The sequence below is a fragment of the Podarcis bocagei genome, assembly GCF_964188305.1.
Source record: "Podarcis bocagei genome assembly, chromosome: 9".
Taxonomy (NCBI): Eukaryota; Metazoa; Chordata; class Lepidosauria; order Squamata; family Lacertidae; genus Podarcis; species Podarcis bocagei.
The window spans coordinates 42,751,387-42,778,212 of record NC_138134.1 but is presented as its reverse complement, the minus strand read 5'-3'; the positions used below and the strand labels follow the sequence as shown (position 1 = coordinate 42,778,212).

Here is a 26,826-nt window from a genome sequence, read left to right as displayed (position 1 = left end):
CTGCCTCTGGCCTACTCTCAGAGGAACTTAATTGATGCAAGGCTAGAAAGTTTCCTATATAATTCTATTTGTGGCTGCTTTAAGACAGACGATGCTGGCTCCCCAAGTTATACCCACCCACCCCTAACCTAGATTTTGACCAAACTTAACAACAATATTCCCCTGGAGCTATGGTGATCAAGTTCCTTCCCCTTACCGTTGGGAAGATCCTCCCCTGTGCTGCACAAGGAGTAAGGTGGTGTAACGACTCGCTCCCCCTTTTCGTTTAGAGGGAATCCAGGGTAAAGTGGGTCCTGGTAAAGGTTCACGGTTTGAGGCACAGGCATTAGAGACTGGTTCACTGCTTGGAGAGATACTGGAATTCCAGTAACTGGACTGGAGGTCACATGGACTGGGGACAGAGAGGGATCTAGTCCAGTCACCGGCGTCGGCATCACTGAGGACACGGGTATCTGAGGTGGAAGACCTAAGACACAAAGGGTGGAAAAACAAAACAAAAAAGAACACAGAAAATTGTCTAGATCTAGGTAAGAGTAACACCAAGAACAAATTAAAAAGTCAGTTTGTGGAACGAGATGTGGATTGATCAAGTATAAAATACAGGGATTGTGGGATTACCATAACAACCAGACACCCTGAGATCCGATAGGCAAAGTACTTAATGTTGATAATGTCTCTTAAAAAAATATCTAGTCTGTATTAGCAGTTTCCATGACAGATTTTTAAGAACCATTTTATAGCAAGGTATGACATTAAAGGACCTCGTTCTTTTTGGGTGAGCAAGCTATTTATTTCTCCAAACCTGTTGGTCCATAGGTTGTTGGCTCATTTGGCCAAGCTGGCACAACGGCTGGCACAGAAGGCACTGGAGGAGGCAAATGCATCTCGTGAAAGGCCAAAGATGGAGGAGGAGTCACGCCTGGTATGTGTTCCTGGAAGCTCTGCAATACGAAGACACCACAGAGAAAACTTAGAAATGTTTCCAAATCAAATGCTCAACCAAGAGAAAAATTTAACTCAGTGGCAAAACTCAACATGCCCTCCTTTCCAGGAATGAGAAGGTATCATAATAACTTTGAAGTCAGCTCAAAGGACATTTATTCAGAAGTCTCACCAAGTTAAACAAGTCTTACTTCCCTGTTAAGTGAGCACAGGGCTGCAGCCCCAAAGTACAAACTCATACAAAATATACTATACTATTACTAATTTGTTTTTATTGTTATTATTATGTTGCCCATCTGATTGGGTTGCCCCAGCCACTCTGGGGAGCTCCCAACAAAAAATAGTAAATACACAATACAACATCACACACTAAAAACTTCCCTGAACTGCTTTCTATGGCAGCTTTCTTACACAACTAGTTGTGCATGAGGACTGAGCATTCTTGACCAAAGGCAGGAAAGATAGGTCTAAGGCAAATAGACAATAGAAGACCCTACCGAACCCTGCCCAGATGCTTCCAAGAACAGGCACTAGTAGGGCATGAAAGTCACCATCTTTCCCTGTTCATTCCTAGCATCTGGTGTTCACAGGTACACTGCTTCTGGACCCATTGGTTCCAATTAGCCATCATAGCACTCTGAGCTGACCAAGTCAGTTACACAGCATATGCGACTTCAGGTGGATTCAGTGAGCCGGTGAGCAGTTTTACAGTTACCAAGTGATAGGAATCAAGTGGCACTAGATCCAGTCTAAGATATTTATTATGTGGAGGGGCTCGGCATCCATTACTAAACCAGATCAGTGTTTCCTTACTTAAGGCATTGCTCTCTTATTAATAGTGTGCACCCCAAACAAATCCTCTCCTGTTAAATCAGCTCTTCCCAAACACTGTTTGTGGCGATTGTGCCCAAAGTTCCAACCAACCAGCACCCGGGAATACGAGGCATTCTGCTGTAATCTGAACCCACGATAGGAAGGAAAGAGGAAGCTAAGTTTGCCACCAAAAAGAGTGGTAGAATTTAAGGACAAAATCTCTTACTTGTTCCAAAAATGGGGATTGCGAATCCCCATGACCTGAGGGAGGCGATATTCGTGAAGCTTCTCCGTGGTTCTGGAAGTCAAAATGGACATAACACAGTTGCTTTACAAGTTTTCGTTTTGTGAAAGGCTACAGTTTTTGCAGCACACATCACAGCTCATCAAATTTTGAGTTATTACCTCAGATATTTTTGGCTCAAAATTCTGATCTATGAGGATCTGCCCAGGGCTAGATTCTGCAACAGGAAAATAAAAAGTACCGTTAATGAAGTCAATATATTATGATGCAGACTTCATGCTTTAGGTTCCCCAGATGTTATTGGAGTACAACTCCTATCATCCCTCCCCAGTGGTCAAGCTAGCTGTTGATGATGGATAGAGAAGGTTGCTACACTGTATCACCATTTAAAATACTGTTCAGCTGCTTTTCCCAAAACTTGACAAGTGTTTAAAGCATGGGTAGGCAAATTAAGGCTTGGGGGCTGGATCCAGCCCTATCGCCTTCTAAATCTGGCCCGCGGACAGTCCTGGAATCAGCATGTTTTTACATGAGTAGAATGTGTCCTTTTATTTAAAATGCATCTCTGGGTTATTTGTGGGGCCTGCCTGGTGTTTTTACATGAGTAGAATGTGTCCTTTTATTTAAAATGCATCTCTGGGTTTTTTGTGGGGCATAAGAATTTGTTCATTTTTCCCCCAAAATATAGTCCAGCCCACCACATGGTCTGAGGGACAGTGGACCGGCCCCCTGCTGGAAAAGTTTGCTGACCCATGGAAAATAATCCCCACCCTGCCCCAAATGCCCTCATATTGCGTATCTTCCTTATTTCACAAAAGCTACAGAAGAGCTTCGACTAAGGATGTGTCAGTTTTAAACCCATTTTTCCATTTTTTTTATACCTTTTTCCTCTTTTGCTTCCATGTTTTTGCTTTTCCCCTTCTCTTCTTTCAAACTACTTCTTCTTCTTCCTCCTCCTCCATTAGATGCTCGGTGTTTTCTCCATCCAGTGTTATCAGTAGTTTGAGTAGCTACCTGAGACACTGCTGGGTTCTGAAAGAATTGAGGGTTTTTTAAAAACTAAGAACTAATGTGTGCCACATTTTTTATCAACAGGACCTGGTCATAACAGTCATAGCAGAGTCCTACCACCTGAAAAGACCTTGAACACTGCTCTCCTACTAGTACAGTGGTACCTTGGGTTAAGAACTTAATTCGGTTTGGAGGTCCGTTTTTAACCTGAGGTACCACTTTAGCTAATGGGGCCTCCAACTGCTAACGCGCCGCCACCGTGCAATTTCTGTTCTCATCCTGAAGTAAAGTTCTTAACCCGAGGTACTATTTCTGGGTTAGCGGAGTCCGTAACCTGAAGCGTCTGTAACCCAAAGTACCACTGTATAAGCTCTACTTAACTGAGTTCCTCATTGGTATAAGATGAAAATGCCCATTGTCCTAGCCCCAATACATTATTTGTGTGAAGCCTCAATACATTAAAAGGGGAGGGGAGACAAGTTCCTACAAAACAGTGATGCCTAATCTGTGACCCTCCCAATGTTGATGGACTTCGACTCCCAAGAACCAGTCCCAAACAGCACAGCCAATGATCAGGGATGGCAGCAGCTGTAGTTCCAAGAACATACGGAAAACTACAGGTTACCCACCAATGCCACCAATGAAAACTAACTGTGCTGAAGGCTACAGCCTTAAAATTACAAATCTGATGCTTTAAAATGTAGGTTAAATTCCATTAAAAATGGGGTGGGTGGGAAGAGTAACCGTCTCAAAAGTGGAAAACCCCCACACAAAGGACCTCCTTTGGTCACAGTTGCCTTTCTATCACCAGAAAATTTCAAAAACCACCACATCCTGGTCCTGTAAGCCAACTAAGCGATTTATACCATTATGAATGTATAACAGGTTCTCGGTAGCTGCTTAAATAGGAGACAAATCAGAGGCCAAGATCCAAAAAGCCATTTTAGGTGCAGCCGGTGGGGTTGCTTTTTAAAAACAAAAAACCTTCCCCCACCATTGCAAAGCAGTTGCTCTCATTGCATCACAAATGGCTTTTGACCGCCCCCAGCCTCAATTCTAAAAGTGGCACCGTGGGAGCACCATGTATGAAATGGAAGTGTTTAAAATATATGTTCCATGATTTATTGTATTCTGTCCACAGATTATAACTGAAAACCTGGGTTGTTGTTATATTTTATGACACTCTTCTGTCCTTCTCATTTGGGGGTGGGAGAGATGAGGGAGAGGAAGAACAGTTTCAGCAGAATAGAATGTCAGAGGAATGATGGCTAGCATCTTGCTGGCTTATGATAGTTACAAGGCCAAATACTGTCCATAACCTTCAGTACTACTTATTACCCCACACTATTCCATGAATCGAAGGGACGTGGGTGGCGCTGTGGGTCAAATCAGAGCCTAGGACTTGCCGATCAGAAGGTCAGCGGTTCGAATCCCCGCAACGGGTGAGCTCCCGTTGTTCGGTCCCTGCTCCTGCCAACCTAGCAGTTTGAAAGCACGTCAAAGTGCAAGTAGATAAATAGGTACCAATCTGGTAGGAAGGTAAACGGCGTTTCCGTGCGCTGCTCTGGTTCGCCAGAAGCGGCTTAGTCATGCTGGCCACATGACCCGGAAGCTGTACGCCGGTTCCCTCAGCCAATAAAGCGAGATGAGCGCCACAACCCCAGAGTCGGCCACGACTGGACCTAAAGGTCAGGGGTCCCTTTACCTTTACCTATTCCACGAATCCCCCCCCCCCCGGCTAAACTCCTTAATTAAAGAAAGAAACAGAAGCAGACAGGCCCAGTTCCAGATTTCCTAAGCAAACTGCCCTTGGTGGGGGTCTCCAGTGATATTGAGAGCACCCACTCTGTGGGTGCCCACCCACCAGTAGTTGGCGGGCAGGTTACTACCATGAGCGTCCAGCCAAAGTGGTGTGCGTATACTCACCAGTGTGTGAGTACAGTGTCAGGAGACCTGGGTTCCATCCCCCACTTGGCCACAAAGCTCACTGGGTGACCTCGGGCCTGCCTCTCAGCCTAACCTACCTCACAGAGTTGTTGTGGAGATCACGTGAGGAGCATGTTTTATCATGTTTTATGACTTGTGTGTGCCCAGTTTTGTAGGAGAAAAATTGTACAGAATACAAATAAATCCATCCATGTTAAATGATGCTTCCTCGCCTCTGATGTGTTTGTCTTGTGGGTGGCATCTTTAATACTTTGGCTTTAGTCCACCCATGTGTGCTAGGCAGGAACATAAATCTACTTGGCACCACTGTTACCCAGAACCTCTCTTATTCTAGAAGCAAAACGTTCCACAGTCTTGGTTCTTCTGGTTGGGTATTTTCGGTGGGGGGGTGGGGATTATTGCACTGTGTTTCTTCTGTTATGATACCACTATATTTACACCATACTTAAAAACTGTCATAAAAAGATATACCAGGTTAACGCTGTAGGGGCGAGAAGAGAAGCAGCACTGATTTTGCAACTCATTTTCATCATTCACTGAGCAAGGAAACCATGCACTCCAAGAAGCATTCTGTGTCCTGTACACGTACCGAAAGCGCAGGAAAGGCTACTTCATCCCAGAACTGAATCTCATAAAGTGAATGTGTTTCCTCTATGGCCTCTCTCTCCCGGCGCTCCTCTGGAGAAAGGCCAAAGTAGTTACAATCTCTGCTGTTCGTATACTCCAAGTCTTCTGTTCTCTCACGACCTGCCCTTCTGAAGAGGGGAAGAAATGGTTTACAGCCACTTAAACAGTTTAAATAGCTCCTTTTCCAAAAGGACATCAGGTATAATACCCGCTCCCATAATTATTCAAATGCTCAGTTGAGTTCGATTTAGAAAATACAATTAAGGTACTGTACACCTCATGAGACGCAATGGCTAAATGACTTTTTTTTTAAAGAGGGAGGGAAGCGACTGCCAGGTTATGGGTTCATCCACACTAACTTTTCCCACAACACCAATCTAAAGCCTCACCCCACTGGAACAAACTCACCCATATTCAAAGATTGGCAGACTGTTAACTGCCTCAGGACCAGTGTTCACACCTCTGCTAGAACTGAGGGGCACATCTATCTCTTGGGGGAAACTCACAGGTCATCACAATAGTTATTGCTATAAAGGCACTCCTCTCAAGATCAGAAATCTGACAATGAGAGGAAGCTTCTGAGCAGGAAGCAGCCCTATATTAGAATATTCATGAATGTTCGGAAGTTGTGGTCCCTAAATTATTAAAAGCACCAAGAATAAAATACCAAGCCCTCCAAATTAAGGGGTTTTAGTAACAGGTTGAATTCACCTTAATGCCTGAGCGGGATTTCTGCCTGGAGTGCTGTGTTCAGGAGAGGTTTGCTGGAAATAAATCCCAGGGCAGGACATGTGATGCTGCCTCGTGCCATGCAGTCGAGGAGGTAGCCCTGATGCGTTTTTCATTGCCTTGTTTGAATTCTTTGACCCTCTGAAGTCTCCATCTGAAACAACAAGAGTTTGCCGGATTTATCACAGGCAGGCTGCTTGGCAAAAAAAAAAAAAAAAAAAGGCTCTACAATATGCAAAAGCAGAAGGAAACCTACCAAAATGACTAAACTGCCCATGGGGTGAAATTGGCTTTTTTATCTTCTTCCCTGGCACAGTGTTCCAGCTTTCCAGAGGAGCTGCTTGTGGGATTGGCTTAAGGTTCTTCAGGAGTACGGAATGCCTGCAGGGGAGAAGAGAAGGCAATCACCAATGCTATGGCACTGTGCTGCAACTCAAAAAACAAAACAAAACCCAACAGCATAGCTCAGAATGGTTTACAATAAATATATATTACCAAGAGCTCCTGCCCCGACTCACGTTGCTCACCAACCCCAACTACCACCTCCCTTTACACCTCACCCCAACCCTCCATTCCCTCATCGCTCCTGTGTTCCTCCATTCTTGCTCAATTCAAACCTTTGCCATTGTTTAAAACTGCCATTTTAAAATGCCTTCATTTTTGATCCCCTCCCATGCCCTGACTTCACATAAATCCTCCAATAGGGACTGTGTATCGACAATTCTTACGTTTATATTTCACACAGGAAGAAACACTGAAGAACAAGACATACAATAAAATACGAACAGGCAATATTTAAAGGCAGTCGTTTTCCAACATTAAACTTCTAAAGCCACTATCAGCTCATTCCAGCCAGATGCTGGAAAGCCTAGTGGTCCACTAGGCCATGGTCTACTAACTCCTTATAAAACTAAGAGATTTCTTTCCAAGCAGGGACAGGGAGAACCTGTGGCGTCTGTTGCTGGACTACAAATCCCTACATCCGTAGCCACTGGCCATGTTGGCGGATGGGAGTTGGAGTCCAGAAACATCTTGAGGCTCACGGGTTCCCCACCCCTGCCTTTAAAGGATGTAGAAGCTGAAGATTGTGTTCAATACCAGCTATTTAGGTTAGCCTCCAACAGGAGCCCGTCATCCCAGCACCAGCAAGTTCTGGCTCCGGCCAAGCTCTGAAGCATTTTGAGCAATCGTGTTTCTTTGAAGCAAGCAATAAACAGTCTACATAACTAATTCCCACTCCCTCCTTCCAAGACCATGTTTCATTTCCCCAAGCAGTTACCCAAACAGAAAATGTTTTCCCAAAAAAACACACCATCATCTATGCCTATCACTTTCCGTATGGAAGAAACATAGCAGTGCCTCCAATGAAGCATTTGCCTTAGATGAAAGCACTTCATCTCACATGACGTGGGCCACTCAATTTTCACCAATTCTCCCTTAGCCATTTATGCCTTACAGCTACCTTCCCCTTCCCTCAGCCCGCGGTTGGAGGAGCTTTTGGAAGAGAACAGGATGTGGCCTGGGGGTCTGCAGTACGGGGTGGGGGAACGGATGAAAGTCAGTTCCACAACTCAATTATGAGAATTTCCCAGAAAATGCTGACATGCATTATAAAAATAGAACTAAAACAGCATATTTCTCCAAACATTGTAAGTGCCATTGCTAATGTTACCACCTTAAAGGTAAAAGGTAAAGGGACCCCTGGCCATTAGGTCCAGTCGTGGGCGACTGGGGTTGCGGCACTCATCTCGCTTTATTGGCCAAGGGAGCTGGCGTACAGCTTCTTGGTCATGTGGCCAGCATGACTAAGCCGCTTCTGGCGAACGAGAGCAGAGCACGGAAATGCATTTACCTTCCTGCTGCAGCGGTACCTATTTATCTATTTGCACTTTGACGTGCTTTCGAAATACCTGCAGATTTTGAAGACTGATTCAAAAGAATCTAGTATTGACTAGTGCACCTACTGTCATTTTTGCGCCTATGTCACCAGTCACCAAGATGTCTGACTAGGCAGAAAATGACATTGTTTCACTTACTTGGCACCAAGCTCTTCCACAAAAACAACAACTGGCCCGTTTGGAGACTGGACTTCTTGGATGTGAGCATTATAGAATCTTCCACTTTGGTCTAAACGCACCTATGGAGTAATGAAGAGGAAAGGAAATGTTTCTGTAAAATAATGTCTCTCCTCCTGAACCACTGTGCCAGTATCAAGTAGAAGCAGTACTGATAGATGCCAAGAAGAGAGAAGTAACTTAATACAGTTTGAGAGATCCTGGAACCTTTCACAAAGCAGATCCATAGATCTTCTATTGGGACCACATAAGGAATAACACTGCTTTCCCTTGTGTTGTCACATCAGCAGCCCCACACAAATTCCTGCCATCAACTCACCTATCTACATCCCTCACAATCCAATCCTACTACAGCCAGGGGCAAAGACTTAACTGGCCTGGAAGCAAAACTCACCAGATGAGCCACAATCCCTACCTGGACTATACATTTAGAGCAGCATCATACCACATTAAACAGTAATGGCTTCCCCCAAAGAATCCTGGGAAGTAAAGGTTGTTATGGGTCCCGAGAGTCATTAGGAGACTACTATCCCCCTCACAGAAACACAGTATGGTTTAACAGATAATCCCTCCACCCAGGGAACTCTGGAAATTGTAGCTCTGTGAAGGGAATAGGGATCGCCTAACAACTCTCAGGACCCTTAAACTACACTTCCCATGATTTTCTTTTTGGGAAGCCACGACTGTTTAAAGTGGCATGATACTTTTTATAGATTTATAGTGCAGATGGGACCACAACCAGCACAGGTACTACACATTCTCCACCTTATGGACTTCTTTGCCTGGCATTTTAATATTCAAAACCACATCCAAGACAAAACACTGTTTCCTGCTGGTACCTGGAAGTTCTGCGAGATGCAGAAAGGAGAATTATGGAGGTAGTAATTCTGTTTAGGAGAACAGAACCCTTGTTACCGTAATCCCAGGAGTGGGGGAACTGGATCTGACAGGATAGATTCTTATCTCACATCAACCTGTGAAGACTAACCTTGACTTGGGGGGAGGGCTGTTTACTAGGCATCAAAATGACATCGGGTGACACAATTTCCTTTGCCTGTAGCAGGCAAAAGCACCGCGCTGACTGTCATCAAGTGCAACGCTTGGTGTTGTGATCGCTGGCACTTTCAAAAAGGACCAGCATTTAGAAGCAGAGTGGGAAGAGAAGGATGAGGATGAACTACAAGAAGGGATTGCCACCTTTCTGTTCCAGAGAGATTCTGGGCCTTTCATTTCAGCAGCTTCCCTCAGAACTGAATCTCTATGCCAGGGGAGGAGCCCAGTTTGATTTCAGCCTTGCATTTCTGCTTTTAAAGGCACAAAACTTCTATCAAGAAAAGAAGTGGCACACAAGACTGAGGAAAGAAATGGTAGTTAAGCGGAGTTGGTTCACATTCAACGTCACCTACTTTGCATTTATCGCCAACGGAATACTGCATGCCAGCAGCAATAGAGAAATCTTGCTTTTGCTGATCTGCAAGCACAAAATGAAAACACGTCATTATACACTAGCAGGTGAGCACAGAATAATGCTTGATGCTCTTCTTGCACCAAGAAACTGATTTCTTTTTTTTCCCTTTTTGTAAAATTTTTTAAAAGTTTTTTATTTATACAACAAGAAAAACAAACAAAAAACACAGAAACTGATTTCAAACTATGGAGCTCACCTCGTTTTGACTGCTGCCAGGCTTCATATTCAATATTTTGGTAGACTGATGGATTCAGTGACCTAAGAACGCCTCTTGGCAAGGTAAGGGAGTTGGATCTTCCACGTTTGTGAAGCTGCTGTGTAATAGAAATAAAGAAGAATTTAATAAAAAATACATTAAAAAATTAAGGTAGAATATCCATTGCAACGACGGAATATTTGTCTTTACGTATTTCTTTATATAAAAGCATTCATACCACTTAATATTTCAAATATCTCTTTTTTTTGCACAGATATGAACAAGCTTGGACACAAATGCAAGTATTGTTTGCAACACAGTAAGACCACAACTTACATTCCAGGATCACTAAAGCCAAAATCATATATAGCCAAAACACATTGGGTGCAATGGCGGGTAGGATTTCTAAAGCCTTTTTTCCTGGACAGTCACTCCCTTTCTGCTCCTCGTTCATTCATTTAGCCAAGTGTGTAAAGCAGAATGTGCACAAGTTAAATACATATAGGTTACAGGCTTACTGTTTATTGATTTTTAGATTCTTACATGATACATACAAAACCAAAGAGGATCTCCAACTATAGCTTTATAAAAAATTGCTAGATAGTAGAAAATCCATTGTAATAAATCAAATAAAGTAGCCTGATACATCTCTGATTCACAGAGCAAAGCTTACCAAGGCCTTAATACATAAAACACTGTTTAGCAACGAGAATACATTCCCCGCCCCCATTTTTTCTGACCAGATGTTTAAGGGTCAGACTAAAGGAGCGACCTATATTTTTCCTCAAAGGCAAACAAAAGGTATTATCAGAGAATTTGCATTCCACCAAAAATAAATGCAGTTTGCAGCACAAGCCTGTGTTTACTCGGACGCAAGTAGTGAGGTGTTCAGTGAGGCTTGCTTCCTAATGCAGAGGTCAGTCACCTTTGCGGGGGTCTGAGGACACATTTGCAAACTGGAACAAACTGTTGTGGTCACAACTCATGCAATGAAACCTAATCTACTGGCTGCAGGAAAAAATAATGCTTTTTTCAAGCCTACTTTCATGGGGAAGGAAAACTACATGACACCATGAAAGATCTCTGTGGGCACATGTGCGCCCACGATAGTTGTGTTGGTAACCCTACACTAAATAGTTAAGTGCATGTAGGAGTACAGCCTTAGCAATGTGAACTATGGCGGTGCACTCATTAGCGTCAGTGCACTGAAATTTCTCTTGCGTACACCTTATGCCAGCTAGCATTCCCTGGATGAAATTAAGTCAAGCTCCTAAACACCAATGGTAATATCCTCAGCTACATTGACACAGAGACCCAGAACCTTATAGGTAACTGAGAGAAATTAAAGAACAAAAATTAAAGCAATATACCTGTTTGCCTTCAGGTGGCTTCAATCCATTGGTATGATTGGCTGCAGCCGTTTCACTTCTGTGAGGAGCAAAGGTATAGAAAAGCTTTTTTTGCAACAACAACAAACTCCGTATTTTTGTTTTGACACTATCACCCAGCTTTGTAAATAAGTTCACAAACATTACTAACGTATAGATTTTTTTGCTAGCCTGCTAAGAGGCTAAAACCATGGAAACACAGGCTGCTAAATAAATCTGCCTTCTATCAAGTGCACTGGGGACAAAGGAAGCCCACTTCATGTCCCAGTCTAGCAAAGAGAAAGCCAAGCCACTTACTCTCTGGGATGGAACTCCTGGCCACCTATGGCTGCCAGGTAAGGTGTTAAATATTTTGCCCTTATGAAAGCAGCAAACATCAATTGAATGTGGCAAGACAATCCATTCCAGACTCGCTGGCATTAGTAGGACTAATTTATTTTAAATGTAAGTGTTCTGGTTTGACCAGGCTGCTGAAATCAGACTTGCAAGCAACCGTTCAGCAAGCATCCAGTTGTTGTTTTTAAAGGAATACAGATTCTGTAAAAGTTTGAATTTTTTATGTCTTCTGAGCAGACATAGAGGTAGAACCAGGTGTTGCTACTAATTTTTTGCTTTGTTTTTTAGAAACACTGTATTTTAAAAAAATTAAAAATCCCTGTATCAGGCATCAAACATCTCAGCCAACATGATACTCCCAGTGCTTTTTAACACTGAATTTGTAGACTTACTCCATGTCTCCGTCCTCTGAATCAGACGCTTCACTGTTTCCGTCAGCATCCTTAGTCACTTCAGGAGGGCTGAGTTCTTTTAAGATTTTACTCACATCGACGCCGAACACTTTCTCGTACAGCATTTCATACAGAATAGCTAATCAGGGCAACAAAACAGCATTTGTCAGGTTTAAGCAATCATACTTTAAACAGTTCTACATGCGACATCATTTTACAGAGCTTTAATTACATGTTGAAATTAAGCATCAAGGATACTATCTGAGAGGTATTGATGCTGCCAATGTGTCCTGCAGATTTCTTCAAGGGAGTTAAGCAATCAGGGAAAGTAGCCCAAACTCAGCTGATTAACGAGTCAAGGGCTGCGTTTGGATAACCACATTTGGCATGAGCAGGCAACAATTATTCTTCGGTTTGTGTGTACTTTTGGAGAAATACTACAATTCACTTTCTGGGTAAAACTTCAGCATATCTATACAGCTTCCAGTTCCTAAGCAGGAAAAGGCCATTCTTGGTTTCAACAAAAAGATTTATAACTAAAATGCCAGATTGTATTCCAGATGCAAGAATAACTGCTCTGATCTGGAGAGTCCCTTCCACTGGCAGAAAACAGAGTTTTTCATCAAATGCTCAAAACTCCTCTCAGTCCATTCCACTGCCTCTTATTTATTATATTTATATTCCTCCTTGCTTCCAACATGGAACTCAAGGTGACATACATGGATTCCCATGTGGTCTCCCCATCCAAACCTACTTACTTTCCACAAGTTGGCCACCTTCAAACCAAAACAAGACACAGAAAGTTGTGCCTTCAAACCATGCTGCAGTTTTAAGGCAAGTAAGCACTGGAAATGGTTGTCTCCAAGGAACATGGGAACGTGAAGCTTCAGCTGGGTCTGCCAAGGCTCACCATCAAAATATCAGTACTTACACTGGCAAAGAGCAGCATTGACCGTGTATTCTACCGGATAGACAATATCGTAGTGGCTTCCACTGGTGAAACACAGCAATACCTAAGAGGAAGCAGAAGAATAATATTGAAACAGTACAATCAGAAACCAACACACTGACCAAAAACAAATCAACAAATACCTCCACAAAGCAATTTTAAAGAAACATTTAGCAAGTAGAACTGTTTCAAGACTCTATACTTAACTAGCTGAATACTGTCTATGTTTCCTGGATATACTCAAGCAGTAGAAGAAACCCAACAGAAGTGTGTTGACTTGAATTTTATTAGGCTCAGATATGTAGACAATCCAGGATAAGAATTTTTAGAATATTGATAGCAGGTTTGTTGGGTGGGGTGGAGAATTCAGATTGGGACTCTGATATCAGAGGAGGAGGGTTAACACTCTTCCCCTGCCTCAAACATCACATCCCCAAGCCAAGATTTCAGCCATAGGCACAGGGCTGCTTTCTTAAAAAATGCAATTGTTATTAAGCTTCAGAACAAACACAAAAAAGAAACAGAACAAAAAAAAGCTCACTGCTACTGCACAATACTTGTAATTTGCCTCCCCAGTATGGGAAATAGCATTAAGACTAGGAAAAGTGACAGGGGGAAGGAGTTTCCTCTCCAGCCCTGATTCAAATCCGACATAGAAGCTGTTGATATTTATTTTCAAGATGCAGGAGAAACTAACAACACAACGTTTTAGTCTGGCTTCAAGACCCTAAGCTCAGGTTACAAACACCACAGGTTACAAACTCCGCAAACCCAGAAGTAGTACCTCAGGTTACAAACTTTGCCCCAGGATGAGAACGGAAATTGCGCAGCAGCAGCAGGAGGCTCCATTAGCAAAAGGTTAAGAACGGTTTTGGGTTAAGAACAGACCTCTGGAATGAATTAAGTTTATAACCTGAGGTACCACTGTATTGTTATAATGCTGTACTCTTGCTTTGGGCTGAGAGGTAGCATGCCATTATCCCCACATGGCAAAACATGCCACACCAGCTCTGCCCTAACTATTCCGCTGCCAATACTAGCACTTCTCTTACCTTGTCAGGAAAGCCATTTTCAGTTACATGCGAAGGAGCAGAATTTGGTTCCTGATATATTATGAAGTCTTTTCTAAAAGAATATGCAATGGGGGGAAATGTATTAATAACAGATTTTAAAATAAAATTAACAGTACAATATCATTAGCAGTACAATCATCCACATCCAAACAGTCCCAGAACCACATATATCCACTAAGAAAATGGCAACATCAATTGTTGCCAAATTCTTGAACAATAATTCTTCACAGTAGCCAAATGTCTGCTTTGATTCATACTGAAGGAAAACGTAGAAGTATTTCTTACCTGTACATAAGAGAAAGGGCACTTATTTCCACTTGTCCGACCCATTCCTACATCAAAGGGGGGGGATATTGCAATGAAAAACCATCACTGAAGAAGAATACTTTTTACATCAAGTTAGAACACAAGCCCACCAAGAGCTTCTTCTCCACAAGCCCAGTGGAAAGTCACCAAGCTGCTTAAGAACACACATCAAGTTACCAGCAACAGACTAACATTTTCAAAGTTTCATCGTACCTCGACTAATGTGCATTTGCTGCAGCTCATCAGAATTATATTTAGGGATATTAAATGAAAATTTAAAAGTCATTTCAATCCAAATAACCTCATCCTCCGTGAAGTATATTGTGCAAAATACTGGGGGGGGGGTGGATTAGCCCCCAATACCAATGCTTGGCACCCCTCTTCCCCAAACTGTTTTCCATGTGTCCAACAGCGCACACAAGACATTGCCTTAAGCAACTGGCCTATTTGATTAGGCAGTCTATAGGACTCAGACCGAGTTGGCAACTCAGACCCACCCAAGCTACGTATCTGGCAGGTGGCAAACCTCTGTTCTCTTTCTACTGTACTGCCTACTGAAGGACTTCCTTTTGTGAAAAGCCTGGTCTGTATCTTCTTGTTTTTTAATTGTTGATGCTTTCATTGTTTACCCCAGGGGCAGACAACCTAAGGCCTGGGTGCGGCCCAATCACCTTCTCAATCTGGCCTGGTGTTTTTACATGAGTAGAAGGTGTCCTTTTATTTAAAATGCATCTCTGGGTTATTTGTGGGGCATAGGAATTCATTCATATATTTTTTTCAAAATATAGTCCAGGCCCACCACATGATCTGAGGGATGGTGGACCGGCCCATGGCTGAAAAAGGTTGCTGACCCCTGGTTTGCCCAAATGAATATGGCACTCTCAACAGTAAATGCTTACATTTAGATACTATTAGAGGCTTTCCTCTCCCTTTAAATCTTTGGCAGCTTGCTAAAGCCAGCTAAGGACAGGGCAAAACGGTTTCTGAATTCCTACTTGCAGGGACCAGCAAAGTCTGTGCAATTCAAAATGTGTGTTGCTCTGCCAGACTTGAAATTATATTATGAAGCTTCATGTCTCTGTTGGTTGAAAGAATGGATAAAGTTAAAAAATACTGAGTTATTGGACTTAGAAGGTTTTGATAACAGATTTGGCTGGCACGCATATCTATGGTGTGAGAAAAGAAAGATTCATAAAGGCTTCGAAAACCACATCTTTAGAAGATCTCTCATAGAAATATGGGAGAGATATAGAGGTTTATTAGAATCAAGAACTCCCCACTGGCTATCTCCATTAGAAGTTATGAATCTTAAGAAAGTCAATATGAGGGGGAACTGGATTACATATAAAGAATTGATTATAAAGGAAGGAGGAAAATGGAAAATGAAACCCTATGAAGAAGTGAAAGAGTATGTGTATGATTGGTTCCATTATTATCAGGTTAACGAAATGTTTAAAAAGGACTTAAAAGAAAGAGGTTATGAGGAAAAAGAATCGAAATTTCAAATAGAAATAATAAACAATGAAAATAAAATTTTGTCCAAGATGTATAAAATCTTGCTAGAATGGTATACAAAAGACGAGGAAGTTAAATTGGTTATGATACACTGGGCCAGAGATCTGGGTTATAATATACAGTTTAACGATTGGATAAAACTGTGGAATGAAAATATAAAATTTACGGCATGTACTGCGTTAAAGGAAAATGTTATGAAAATGATTTATAGATGGTACATCACACCTGTGAAACTAGCAAAAATGTATAAAACATGTAATAAGTGTTGGAAATGTAAAGAAAAAGAAGGAACATTTTATCATATGTGGTGGGACTGTAAGAAGGTGAAGGGCTTCTGGGAAATGATATATAATGAGATGAAAAAGATGTTGAAATATACGTTTGTTAAGAAACCAGAGGCTTTTCTTCTAGGAATAGTAGGAAATGAAATAAATAGAATGGACTGTAAACTTTTCCAATATGCAGTAACAGCAGCGAGAATATTATTGGCCCAAAAATGGAAACAGGAACAACTGCCGACACTTGAAGAATGGAGAATGAAACTGATGGAGTATGCTGAACTGGACAAACTAACAGGAAAGATCAGATATATACGAGATCAAAAGTTCATTGAAGACTGGGGAAAATTTTCAGACTATATGAAATGTGTATGTCATGAGCAAATAACGCTAGTGGGATTTCAAGAAGTTCTGTAAATGATAGAGGACTATTGTATTGATGAAAACTAAGTGTGTGAAGGTTTATAAAATGCAATATAAAATTAGGAAATGTGTATTTAAAAATTTGAATAATGGATGATTGTCAGAGAGGTTGAAGGAAGTCTAAAAGAGAAAATATGTGATAAATTTAGATTGGACACTATAAATGTATATTGGAAAATTTAATTAAAAATGTAATTAAAAAAAAACAAAATGTGTGTTCCTCCACCATCAATATGGGGTAATGGGTACTGTTATTATCCCTTTTGCAAATTCCACAAATACACATATGGACTCAAATCATTTTTTTAGCAGGGCTTGTGAAGCGCACATCACATGTAACACCAATACACAAGAAAAGCTTGTGAACACTTCAGGATTAATATTTAGGGAAAACAGATGAGCCAGCTGCAGTCAAGTAGTGTGCTTTACATCACACACTGCATACTTAATCCAACAACACATACCTGAGGGTTTTCAAGACTCTTCAGGTATTCTTCAAATGGTCCCTCTATAAACTGTAAAATATTAACAATGAAAAGAATTTGTTAGCGGCATTGTGGTGAAACAGCTTCGACAGAATTCCAGAAAAAGTTCTGCTCTGTCTGGAAACCCACTATGTGATCTGAAAGCCTTTCCAGAGCAGGGGACCCTCAGAGGCCCAGGGACTCTTAATCTCAGGGTCAGCGGTTCGAGCCCCACATTGGTATTGCAGGGGGTTGGACTAGATGACCCTTTGGTCCCTTCCAATTATATGATTCTGTGACTGAATGCAACCCGCAAGGTTTGCTGATTCAGCCTTCACGATTCTCTGGTCTGTAACCATCCTCGGGTGCTTTTATCTAGCTGAAAAGTGTCCTTTAACTGTGATAATGCCTCTTGCTGCCCTAGACAGGTGTGTTCACATGTCCTATGTGTATAGAAACCTCTGCCTTCTGCATGGCTAGAATGTAGCCTGCCATACAAAAGTAAAAGTCACAGTCATTGTTCCACACACTTTCTGCCAACCACTGGCACGCAGCTGCTAAAAAGTTAAGGCCTTCAAGCTAAAAATAAGTTCCCCACCTGCTGCTCGAGTGTCAGATTTAAGGGGGAAGGAAAAAGCACTCTGCACCTGCTCAGAGGAACTTCATATGTTCCAGGGTTAAATTGCTGGGATTAAAAACAGGTGTCAGAGCTGAGCCCGGGTACAAATTCAGCTCTGCATATCAAAAACAAAGCCTTCAATAACTTCACTGTTTTTATTTATCATTTAATGCATGTCTCTCCCACCTTTCCTCCCAGGAGCTCAAGGTGGCATACAGTTATTCTTTTCCCTATTTCAGGCATGTCCAAAGTCTGTTTCAGGGGCCTAATCCAGCCCGCTGGTCAGTTTAATCTGGTCCATGGCAGTTTATTTCCTGGGGTAAAGTCCCCAAAAAAGCTCAACAACTTCAGTCCTTAAAAAAGGTCAACAACTTTGTCAACAACAATCAAATCTGGCCCTCTTTGAAAAAAGTTTGGACACCACTGCCCTATTTTATCCTCACAACAACCCTGTGAGGTAGTTAGGCTGGGAGCGAGTGACTGGTCCAAGATTACCCAGTGAGTTTCTGGGCTGAGTCAGTATTTGAACCCTGGTCTCCCAGGCCCTAGTCCAACAACACTCTAACCACTGTTGTTATCCCTAATGTAATGCAGTCCTGCCTGGCAAATAGCCTACCCTCAGCAAATTACTCATAAATAAAGGCTGCAACAATCGCAATTTTGTACAAAAGGTTATGTCGATTCTTCTTCTCCAACATAACACTTAATCAGCCACAGACAAAAACAGTCTACTATTCAATTCCAAATGTAAAAAATAATAAGCCTAGAACAGTTCACATAGGCAAAACGACCCCAGCCACACAATCTGCATGGAAGACACAACAGATGTTAAAAGTGATCTGACGCATCCCAGAGTGGCCATCTCCACTACTGAAGCAACTTGAGAAAGTATTGCCAAGGCCACGGGAATCACAGCAAACTCTTCCTGGCAGCATCTGAGGATACACCAGGCCACGCACTGCTTCCTCCTCCACAAGAATACAGATGAGAAAATCCCCAAGGCAGCTCAGGCCACACTGCATGCAGGAACCATGGGCCCTCTTTGAGGAAGCTCCCAAGCTTTGAGCTTGGGACTGATGAGTATCTAAGAGATGCATCCAGGTGACAAGCTTCTGGCAGGTGTGCCAAAGTACGCAGGTTCACAATACAAATCTGACTCTTGCAACATTAGGAAGATACACATCATACAGTTACAATATGCATATCTATGTGTGTACATACATGTGTACTGCTTTTGTTCATAACAAAGTAATTGACAATAACTGGAGAAAATGCAGCTACTCTGTTAAGAATGCATGCAATCAATCTAATGCAAGCAGCAGCTGACAGGAATGCTGGTTTCACGGTATTTGGACACCCCCTCAGAACAAGTTCCAGTGCCCTGAAAAAAAAGCTGACTCAGATGAAGTATCTACAAAAGCCACACCTATACAATGGTACCTCGGTTTAAGAACAGCCCTGTTTACAAACGATTCGGTTTATGAACTCCACAAAACCGGAAGTAGTGTCCCGGTTTGTAAACTCTGCCTGCTTCTCCCCCCCCCCCCCCCACCATCCCCACAACCTCCAGATCAGGTCGGGGAATCGCGGGATGGCAGCGCTCTGCCATCCCGCTATTCCACGACCTGATCTGGAGGCTGGGGGTGGGAGAAGCAAGCCTGCTTCTCCCCCCCCCCACCATCCCCACAACCTCCAGATCAGGTCGGGGAATCGCGGGATGGCAGCGCTCTGCCATCCCGCTATTCCACGACCTGATCTGGAGGCTGGGGGTGGGAGAAGCAAGCCTGCTTCTCCCCCCCCCCCCACCATCCCCACAACCTCCAGATCAGGTCGGGGAATCGCGGGATGGCAGCGCTCTGCCATCCCGCTATTCCACGACCTGATCTGGAGGCTGGGGGTGGGAGAAGCAAGCTGATCTGGAGGTTGTGGGGATGGTGGGGGGGGGGGAGAAGCAGGCTTGCTTCTCCCACCCCCAGCCTCCAGATCAGGTCGTGGAATAGCGGGATGGCAGAGCGCTGCCATCCCGCGATTCCCCGACCTGATCTGGAGGTTGTGGGGATGGTGGGGGGGAGAAGCAGGCTTGCTTCTCCCACCCCCAGCCTCCAGATCAGGTCGTGGAATAGCGGGATGGCGGAGCGCTGCCATCCCGCGATTCCCCGACCTGATCTGGAGGTTGTGGGGATGGTGGGGGGGAGAAGCAGGCTTGCTTCTCCCACCCCCAGCCTCCAGATCAGGTCGCGGAATAGCGCGCCATTCCCGCTGTCCCCCGACTTGGTTTGGAGGCTGGCGGAAGGCTTCCTCCTCCCCCAGCCCCGCAAGCTCCCAGAGCGATGCCAAAGCTGCGCGCAGCTTCGGCATGGCTCTGAGTCCCGTTCTGGGGGAGGGGGAAGCTCGGGCTTCCCCGCCCCAGCCCCACGCCTGGCGGGGGGGATAAATTTTTCCCCCTTTATTTCCCCCCCCCAAATCTAGGTGCGTCCTATGGACCGGTGCGTCCAATAGTCCGAAAAATACGGTAAGTTCGTAAACCGAGGTACCACAACAGCCCTGTAAGGTAAATTAGGCTGAGAAGAAGTGACTTGCCCAAAAATCATCCGGTGAGCTTCATGACTGAGCGGTGATTGCACCCTGATCTCCAAGGTCCTAGTCTAATACTCTGACCACCTACACCACACTGCATTTATTTAGAGCACTTATTAATTTACTATGTTCATTTATCTCTTCCCATTGTGGAACTCAAGGCAAAGTACAAGGGGGTTTCCCTGGCTGCGTCTCCTCCAGGCACTGACCAGATTCAGACCCGCTTAGCTTGCATTAAGAGATGACTGCATCATGTGTCTTCAGCCCATGTCCTGCAACCATAAACCATCTGATCAAAGCAAAACAAAGTTGCCCTTAGCCAGAGTGTGTTGGAAGGAGCGTAGACCCAGGGAAAGTGGGAAAGGAAACGGTTGTTTACACCAACCTTCGCTAACCTGGTACCCTCCATTTTGGACTACAACCCTCATCAGCCCAAGCCAGCATTTTATTTTATTTTATTTGTCAACCTGGCGTACACCCACAAAGCAGAGCCGTGAGAAACAGGACTGCCCCTGATAAGACACCCTGCACAATGAAAACATCGCTTGCTTACCGCTTCAAAATGCTCTCTGTTGTTCCGCAGGAAGTGTATACAAGCCATCCTAATGTCCAGATGTTGAGCCTGGGAATGGAAAACCTAGAGGAGTCAGATAAAAACAACAACAACAAAGTGTTTAATGAACTGGTACCAATGAACAGACACATTACTGAGTTTCAAACTTGCATAGGCTCATGCACTCAAATGTAAGGAGTCAAAAAGCTGCTGCCTTAGTAGTAAAGGCAAAATAAAAGACAAATATACAGCAAAAACTGAGGCCTGATCTGCACATGTGGAGTCTGAAGTGGAAGAGTAGACTGCCCAAATTTTAATTGGGGCAAGTATGGCACTCTGTGAAGTGTGTCTCCATGCTTTTCCTTAGTTATGTGGGTTTTATTTCTCAAGTTTAGGGAGAGACTGAAAATGGTATTTCCCACATGAACACACCCCTGCAGTCTGAAAGACATAAGAGATGTAGCTATAATACCTTGCTGCTCCATCTCACTTTGACAACTATGACTGCCTCAGTGTCCTACCAGTTCCCTCAGTTGGAACGGGCAAAGAAGGGCACAAAAAGAGCCTCACCACCCTCAATCAAGCCCAGCTGAGCAATAGCTTCTCCCAGATCACAGCTTTAAGAGTGGAGAGAAGAGTTCAGAAAAAAATATTTTAAGAATGTTATGTTATGTGACGTTGCTCAATTCAATCTTTTTACATGGTTTTATATTGTGGTATATAGCTGAACCCCCCCCCCCCATCCTCAAAAAGCATTGAAAAGCATTAGTAAATGTAAAGGACCCCTGACCGTTAAGTCCAGTCGCAAACGACTCTGGGGTTGCAGCGCTCATCTCGCTTTACTGGCCGAGGGAGCCCACGTTTGTCCACAGACAGTTTTTCTGGGTCATGTGGCCAGCATGACTAAGCCGCTTCTGGCGAAACCAGAGCAGTGCACGGAAACGCCATTTACCTTCCCATCAGAGCGGTACCTACCGGTATTTATCTACTTGCACTTTGACGTGCTTTTGAACTGCTGGGCTGGCAGGAGCTGGGACCAAACAACGGGATTTGAACCGCCAACCTTCCGACCGGCAAGCCCAAGGCTCAGTGGTTTACACCACAGCGTCACCCACGTTCAGTGAAAAGCATTAAAAATGCTCAATTAACTGAGGTTCTGATTCCCCCAGCAGAAGCCTGCCCCCCACCTATAATGTTCCCTTTTTGAGGGGGGGATTTTTACCCATGATCTCCCCAAAAAAGCTCAATAAATCCCCCCCCAAAAAAGTGAGTCAATAGGCAGGAGGGATGGTCCAGCACAGAAACAGAGCAGCCTGCCTTGGGCAGCAAACCCTCCTTGCTGCCCAATACAGAAATACAACTCCCTTCTCTTTGCCAGCCTTTCTCGTGGGCTTATTTTACAAAGCTATTTAGTGCTTCAGAGGCTTCAAATCACTGCACACATATTATGCTGTCCTTACAACAATCCTGCGAAGTAGTTCAGTTCTGCCCTTCTTCCCATACTGGGGAGGGGAAGAAAGAGACAGAGACACTCACCTGATTCCTAATTAATTCACAACATCTGGGGACCCACAGGTGGAGAAAGGCTGCTCAGAAGTTCTTAATTCACTCAGCTGCTCCCTGACAACCCTGATAAGCCAACGCAGCAGGCTTGCGGCACCTTAAAAGGACTAATGAAATTGTTACGGCATAAAACATCTGCTGAAATGGACTTCACAAAAGCTTAGGCTATGAATTACATTGCCAGCCTTTTCAAGGTACCACAAGACTTTTTGTTGCAACAATCTAACTCGGAAATTATGGTGTGTGTTAAAAAAAAAACACGTGTTCTCAGAAGTGATTCAGTTATAAGCATCAGGAATCAATCTGACAATACAGCCCAACCCTGTGCCCCACCTCCGTCGCCCCACAACTGCCCCTAGAAGTATTACTAAGCACAAGCTAAGTCCCCTACATTCAGCTTTGGGAAGGTGCAGAGTCATTATAGCGACAGGAAGCTGACCTAATTTCAAAGCAGCCCTGGGGGTGTTTGGCACTCTGCAAGCCAGACAGCGTTGCACCCATTTCCCCCAGGCCGAATGCCATATTCCAGTCTGGACATAAATGATCCACGAGTCGGCTGAGCCGCAACAGAAATAAAGCAGACCAGAGGCAAGGCGTTTTGCGTTTTCAGGCTACGCACTTAAGGAGGCCGAAGTTTAACTTCCCCCCCCCCTTTCACCATGGTATATAAATAATATACAAGCATCCCATCAAGCATATACAAAAGGAAGGATAAATATCGTGTCTCCTTTCGTTTACCGGCAGATTTTAAATAGCAGTCTACAAAATTGGGAGTTGGGAACATAATAAACATGGGAGGTGCAACCGAAACAACTTGTCGGAAGGTGACCGAAGAGCTGGGGAGGAAAGAAAATCGTTTCTCTCGAAACTAACAAAAGGCAACTAGCAAATCTCTCTCTCAACAGTGCAACAAGTTCGCGGAGGGCGCTGAACTCCGCTTTCCACACATAGATTCTTTTTCCCGGACGGGTTTCTTTCCTTGGGCGGCTGCGCCCCTAACCGCTCGCGTTTGGCCCTGGAGACCGCGCAGCCCAGATCCGCAAAAAACTTCCACCAACTCGTTTCCCCCGGCTTTCTCCGCCGCCCGAAGCCAGAGACAGCCGACGCGCGCCGGCAGGTCAAAGTCCTCCTTCCCAGGGGGATTCTAGCTGGACCTCGGGGAAGAGGGAGAGAGACCCTCTCCCCGAACAAAGCCGCCTCTCACGACCCTCGCGCCCTCCGCTTGCAAAGGGAGACCTTGCGCACTCACCTGCTCCGCCACGGCTCGGAAGAGGCATGACCCGTCCTTCGCCACTCGCTTGCGGTACAACCCCTGAGATCGCAGGCAGGCGTCCATGGAGGAATCCGGCGGGGCCTCCGCGCCGGAGCCCGGGGGGCTCTGCTCCTCGCCACCTGGCTTCTCTTCTGCAGCAGCCGTCGCCTCCATGTTTATTTATTGCTCCGGGGGTTGCAGGGAAATCGCGGCTTCAGCCCCACATGCTGCAGGAGAAAGCGGGAGAGATGCACCTCAAGCCCCTCGCTCCAAGGGCGGCTGGCGGCGCAGCGGGAACCGGACTCCCGTTCGCAGGTCTCCTGCGAGGCGCACCGCATGCACCGGGCGGCGGCAGCGTCTGCCGCTTCTTGCTCGGCCTTCCCGCCGGAGTTTCCTTGGCTTCAAGCCCGGCGCGGAGAACTTGCGCGCTCCTCCTGCTGCCCCGCTTGGGAAGGCGGCTCTCGCCCGCTCCCTTTACGCATCACTGGGCTCCCGGAGCGGAAACAAAAGAGAAACGAAACATGTGGCGCTTTCCCTCCCTGAAACGGGCAGCCCTGAAGTTTGTTTTCACTTTCAGAGCCAGACCGACACCCAAAGGGCTTCTGGGAGTTGTGGTTCGGCCGCTGCAGGAAGCGGCCGCGGCGGGGAGGGAGCCGGGAGGCAAAGGGGCTCGCAGGGAAGCGCGGACTCCTCTTATAGGAGAGCGGAGGAGCAAAGCAGCTACTCTTTCCCGCGGAGGAATCCTTGGCCACAGCGCGATAGCTGTGCTATTGGTGGCCAAGCCTCAGTGGTTATTTGGTTCCTGCTTAGGGGGCGATGAGGGTTCTGGAAACTTTAGAATCCACAGCTGGGCAACACCACCTTCATTAAGACCAAACAAAACTCCGCAAAGCAAGCTTTCAAGCTCTCCAGAAGTCTTTCTGAAGCTAAATGTTACAAAGTACCCCCCCCCAAAAGTCCAAAAGTTAGGCTGGGTGTTTAAGCCATGAGACCTGCATTTTTAGACCCAGTTCGAGGGTGGAGATTGCAAACATTCAGTGGGCTGTGCACACACGTCATACCATAAAAGCACATGGGCACTGTAGTTAAGAGTTGCTGGGAGTTGTATCCCTCCTTCTTTTCTGCAAATGAGCTTTGGATGTGAAGTGACAGAGAAGAGGGAGTTTAAGCATGTGCAGAGTGTCTTTCCTTCTCTCTAATCAGTGACTGAAGAGTACTGTTTGTGGATACAATGACTGCATTTTTCTTTACTTCTCTGCCTCACAAGCAAGCCAGTACAGTATGCTCCAATAAGCTGGGTCTTAAAATGGCACTCCCCACACCGGTTATCTGTGTGGAATGTTTGCTGAGTTGCAAATGACACCCCTCCCATAGCACCAAGCGCCCTGGGTGATCTTAGGCCAAGCACAGTATCTCTCAGCCTCAATTCCCTCTCAGAGTTGTCGTGACGATAAAATGGGTGTATCATGCCCAGGTGGTGTAGACAGAATGTAGTGGGATGTACACAGAAAAGGTACAACGCTCCCACCAGTGTGGAAAGTCAATTGCAATTCTGCTTGTCACTTGCAATGGAAGAACGATGATTGGGTAGCACTAGGAGCTACCTTGTCCAGAAGCAGCCAGGCTTAATATGCTCCTTTTTCAGCCATAGACACAAAGGCAACATCCATTCAATTAAAATCCAAATGCAATAACAACCACAACCAACATAAAACTCAAATATCCACAATGTGCTACCAATTTACATATCACAAGGATACTATATTTAAGGAGAATATTGTTCTCTTTTCAAAAGTGAGCACACATTGCTTGTTTGCCCCATATTGATTATTTGGAACATCCTGAGAGAACGGAGCCAGCTCAACAAAGAGCTGCTGGTGGCACTTTAGAGAGTCCCTAATTTTGCAGGAGCTTGTGAGATCTTACCAGCTGGTATCAAAAACAACACAGGCTTTTGTGGCTCCTTTAAATGTTAACAAATTATTGTTTTTATCATGAATAATAATTTATTATCATTCATGGATTATGGTCCACTTAATCAATGCGGCTAAACAGAAGCTGCTGAACCATTAGACTTGGACTGGAGATTGGGAGCAGCTCTGCCTGACTGCGGAAAGTAATTAGGTGTGCATAAACACTATTCATCTTGTTTTGCCCATTCATTCATTACATGGCTGGCAGTAGATCACACCGACGCTTGATTGTATATTTTACTCCCTTCTGTAGACCTTGTTTGCATTAAATTTTGCATAGTGATGGCTTTTGCATTGATGTGTCTTCTGCCCTCACTTAGTAACAGTTAATACACACGATTATTCTTTCTGTTGTGTGTGTGTTTGTAATTTGCCAAGTTACAGTACTTTGTGTATCTAATAAAACAGGTTTTGATCCACAGAAGCTTATAACACAGTAAGTTTGTATGCCTTCCAAGGTGTTGTTGTTTTTCTTCCACATGCTGGCTGGGGGCTGATGGGAATTATAGTCCAAAAACAACCATAAGGCACCAGGGACTCAGCTATACAGCTGCAAATAAAATGTTTTAAGTGTATTGTAAAGTGCATTATAAAAATATGGTACTAGATGGCGATGGCAAGCTATGGCGAATTCAATATATTTTTCAAAACATTTTTTCAAAAAAGCATTTTCACAACTTTTTAATGTGTCTAGATTCCACCTAGGTTAGCGAAGAATGAGCTAGATAATAATGTGCTGTCTTTGGGTGTGATGAAGCCTTTTACTGGGACCAAGAACTCTTCCAAGGTACTGAAAACAAGATACTGAACTATGGGGAGGTGGGGGGAATCATGTTACACACCCAGACTGTTGCTTTAGCTGATGAAAACGGCTGTCAAGGGACAAGAAGGCTATTTTAATTTGATAAGGAGTAGCTAGGTCTTGCCCAGTGTTCTTGGATTCTTACCCATTTCAATGATTAATGAAAAATCTGCAGCAAGCAGAAAAAAGATAATATTCACAATACTTGCATTGCAATTAAGCGAAATGCTTTTTAAACAAATCTTGTATGAGGATTTTCTCTTTCCTTTTCAGTGTCTGGTCTCCAGTCAGGAGAAGCTGCAGCCATTCTT

At 44.3% G+C, this 26,826-nt stretch overlaps 1 protein-coding gene across 2 annotated transcripts in view; it reads right to left on the bottom strand.

Moving 5' to 3' along the window:
- Window positions 1-24,334, bottom strand: part of OTUD4 (OTU deubiquitinase 4) — a 29,644-nt gene extending 5,310 nt beyond the window's left edge. Inside the window, exons 1-19 of one of the 2 annotated variants that reach the window (XM_081208329.1) lie at window positions 23,738-24,334; window positions 20,926-21,009; window positions 17,177-17,227; window positions 14,476-14,522; window positions 14,170-14,242; window positions 13,100-13,181; window positions 12,169-12,307; window positions 11,423-11,480; window positions 10,053-10,170; window positions 9,795-9,859; window positions 8,350-8,450; window positions 6,570-6,694; window positions 6,296-6,467; window positions 5,547-5,712; window positions 2,881-3,031; window positions 2,161-2,216; window positions 1,982-2,053; window positions 803-941; window positions 197-466 (exon numbers count right to left, since the gene is read on the bottom strand). In XM_081208329.1, coding sequence (XP_081064455.1) covers window positions 197-466; window positions 803-941; window positions 1,982-2,053; window positions 2,161-2,216; window positions 2,881-3,031; window positions 5,547-5,712; window positions 6,296-6,467; window positions 6,570-6,694; window positions 8,350-8,450; window positions 9,795-9,859; window positions 10,053-10,170; window positions 11,423-11,480; window positions 12,169-12,307; window positions 13,100-13,181; window positions 14,170-14,242; window positions 14,476-14,522; window positions 17,177-17,227; window positions 20,926-21,009; window positions 23,738-23,914 — 2,146 coding nt within the window. In that variant the 5' untranslated portion in view covers window positions 23,915-24,334. Of the gene's footprint in view, window positions 1-196; window positions 467-802; window positions 942-1,981; window positions 2,054-2,160; window positions 2,217-2,880; window positions 3,032-5,546; window positions 5,713-6,295; window positions 6,468-6,569; window positions 6,695-8,349; window positions 8,451-9,794; window positions 9,860-10,052; window positions 10,171-11,422; window positions 11,481-12,168; window positions 12,308-13,099; window positions 13,182-14,169; window positions 14,243-14,475; window positions 14,523-17,176; window positions 17,228-20,925; window positions 21,010-22,461; window positions 22,486-23,737 lie in introns of those variants that run through there. The other variant, XM_081208330.1, reaches the window with a different exon arrangement.
- Window positions 24,335-26,826: the final 2,492 nt, after the last annotated feature.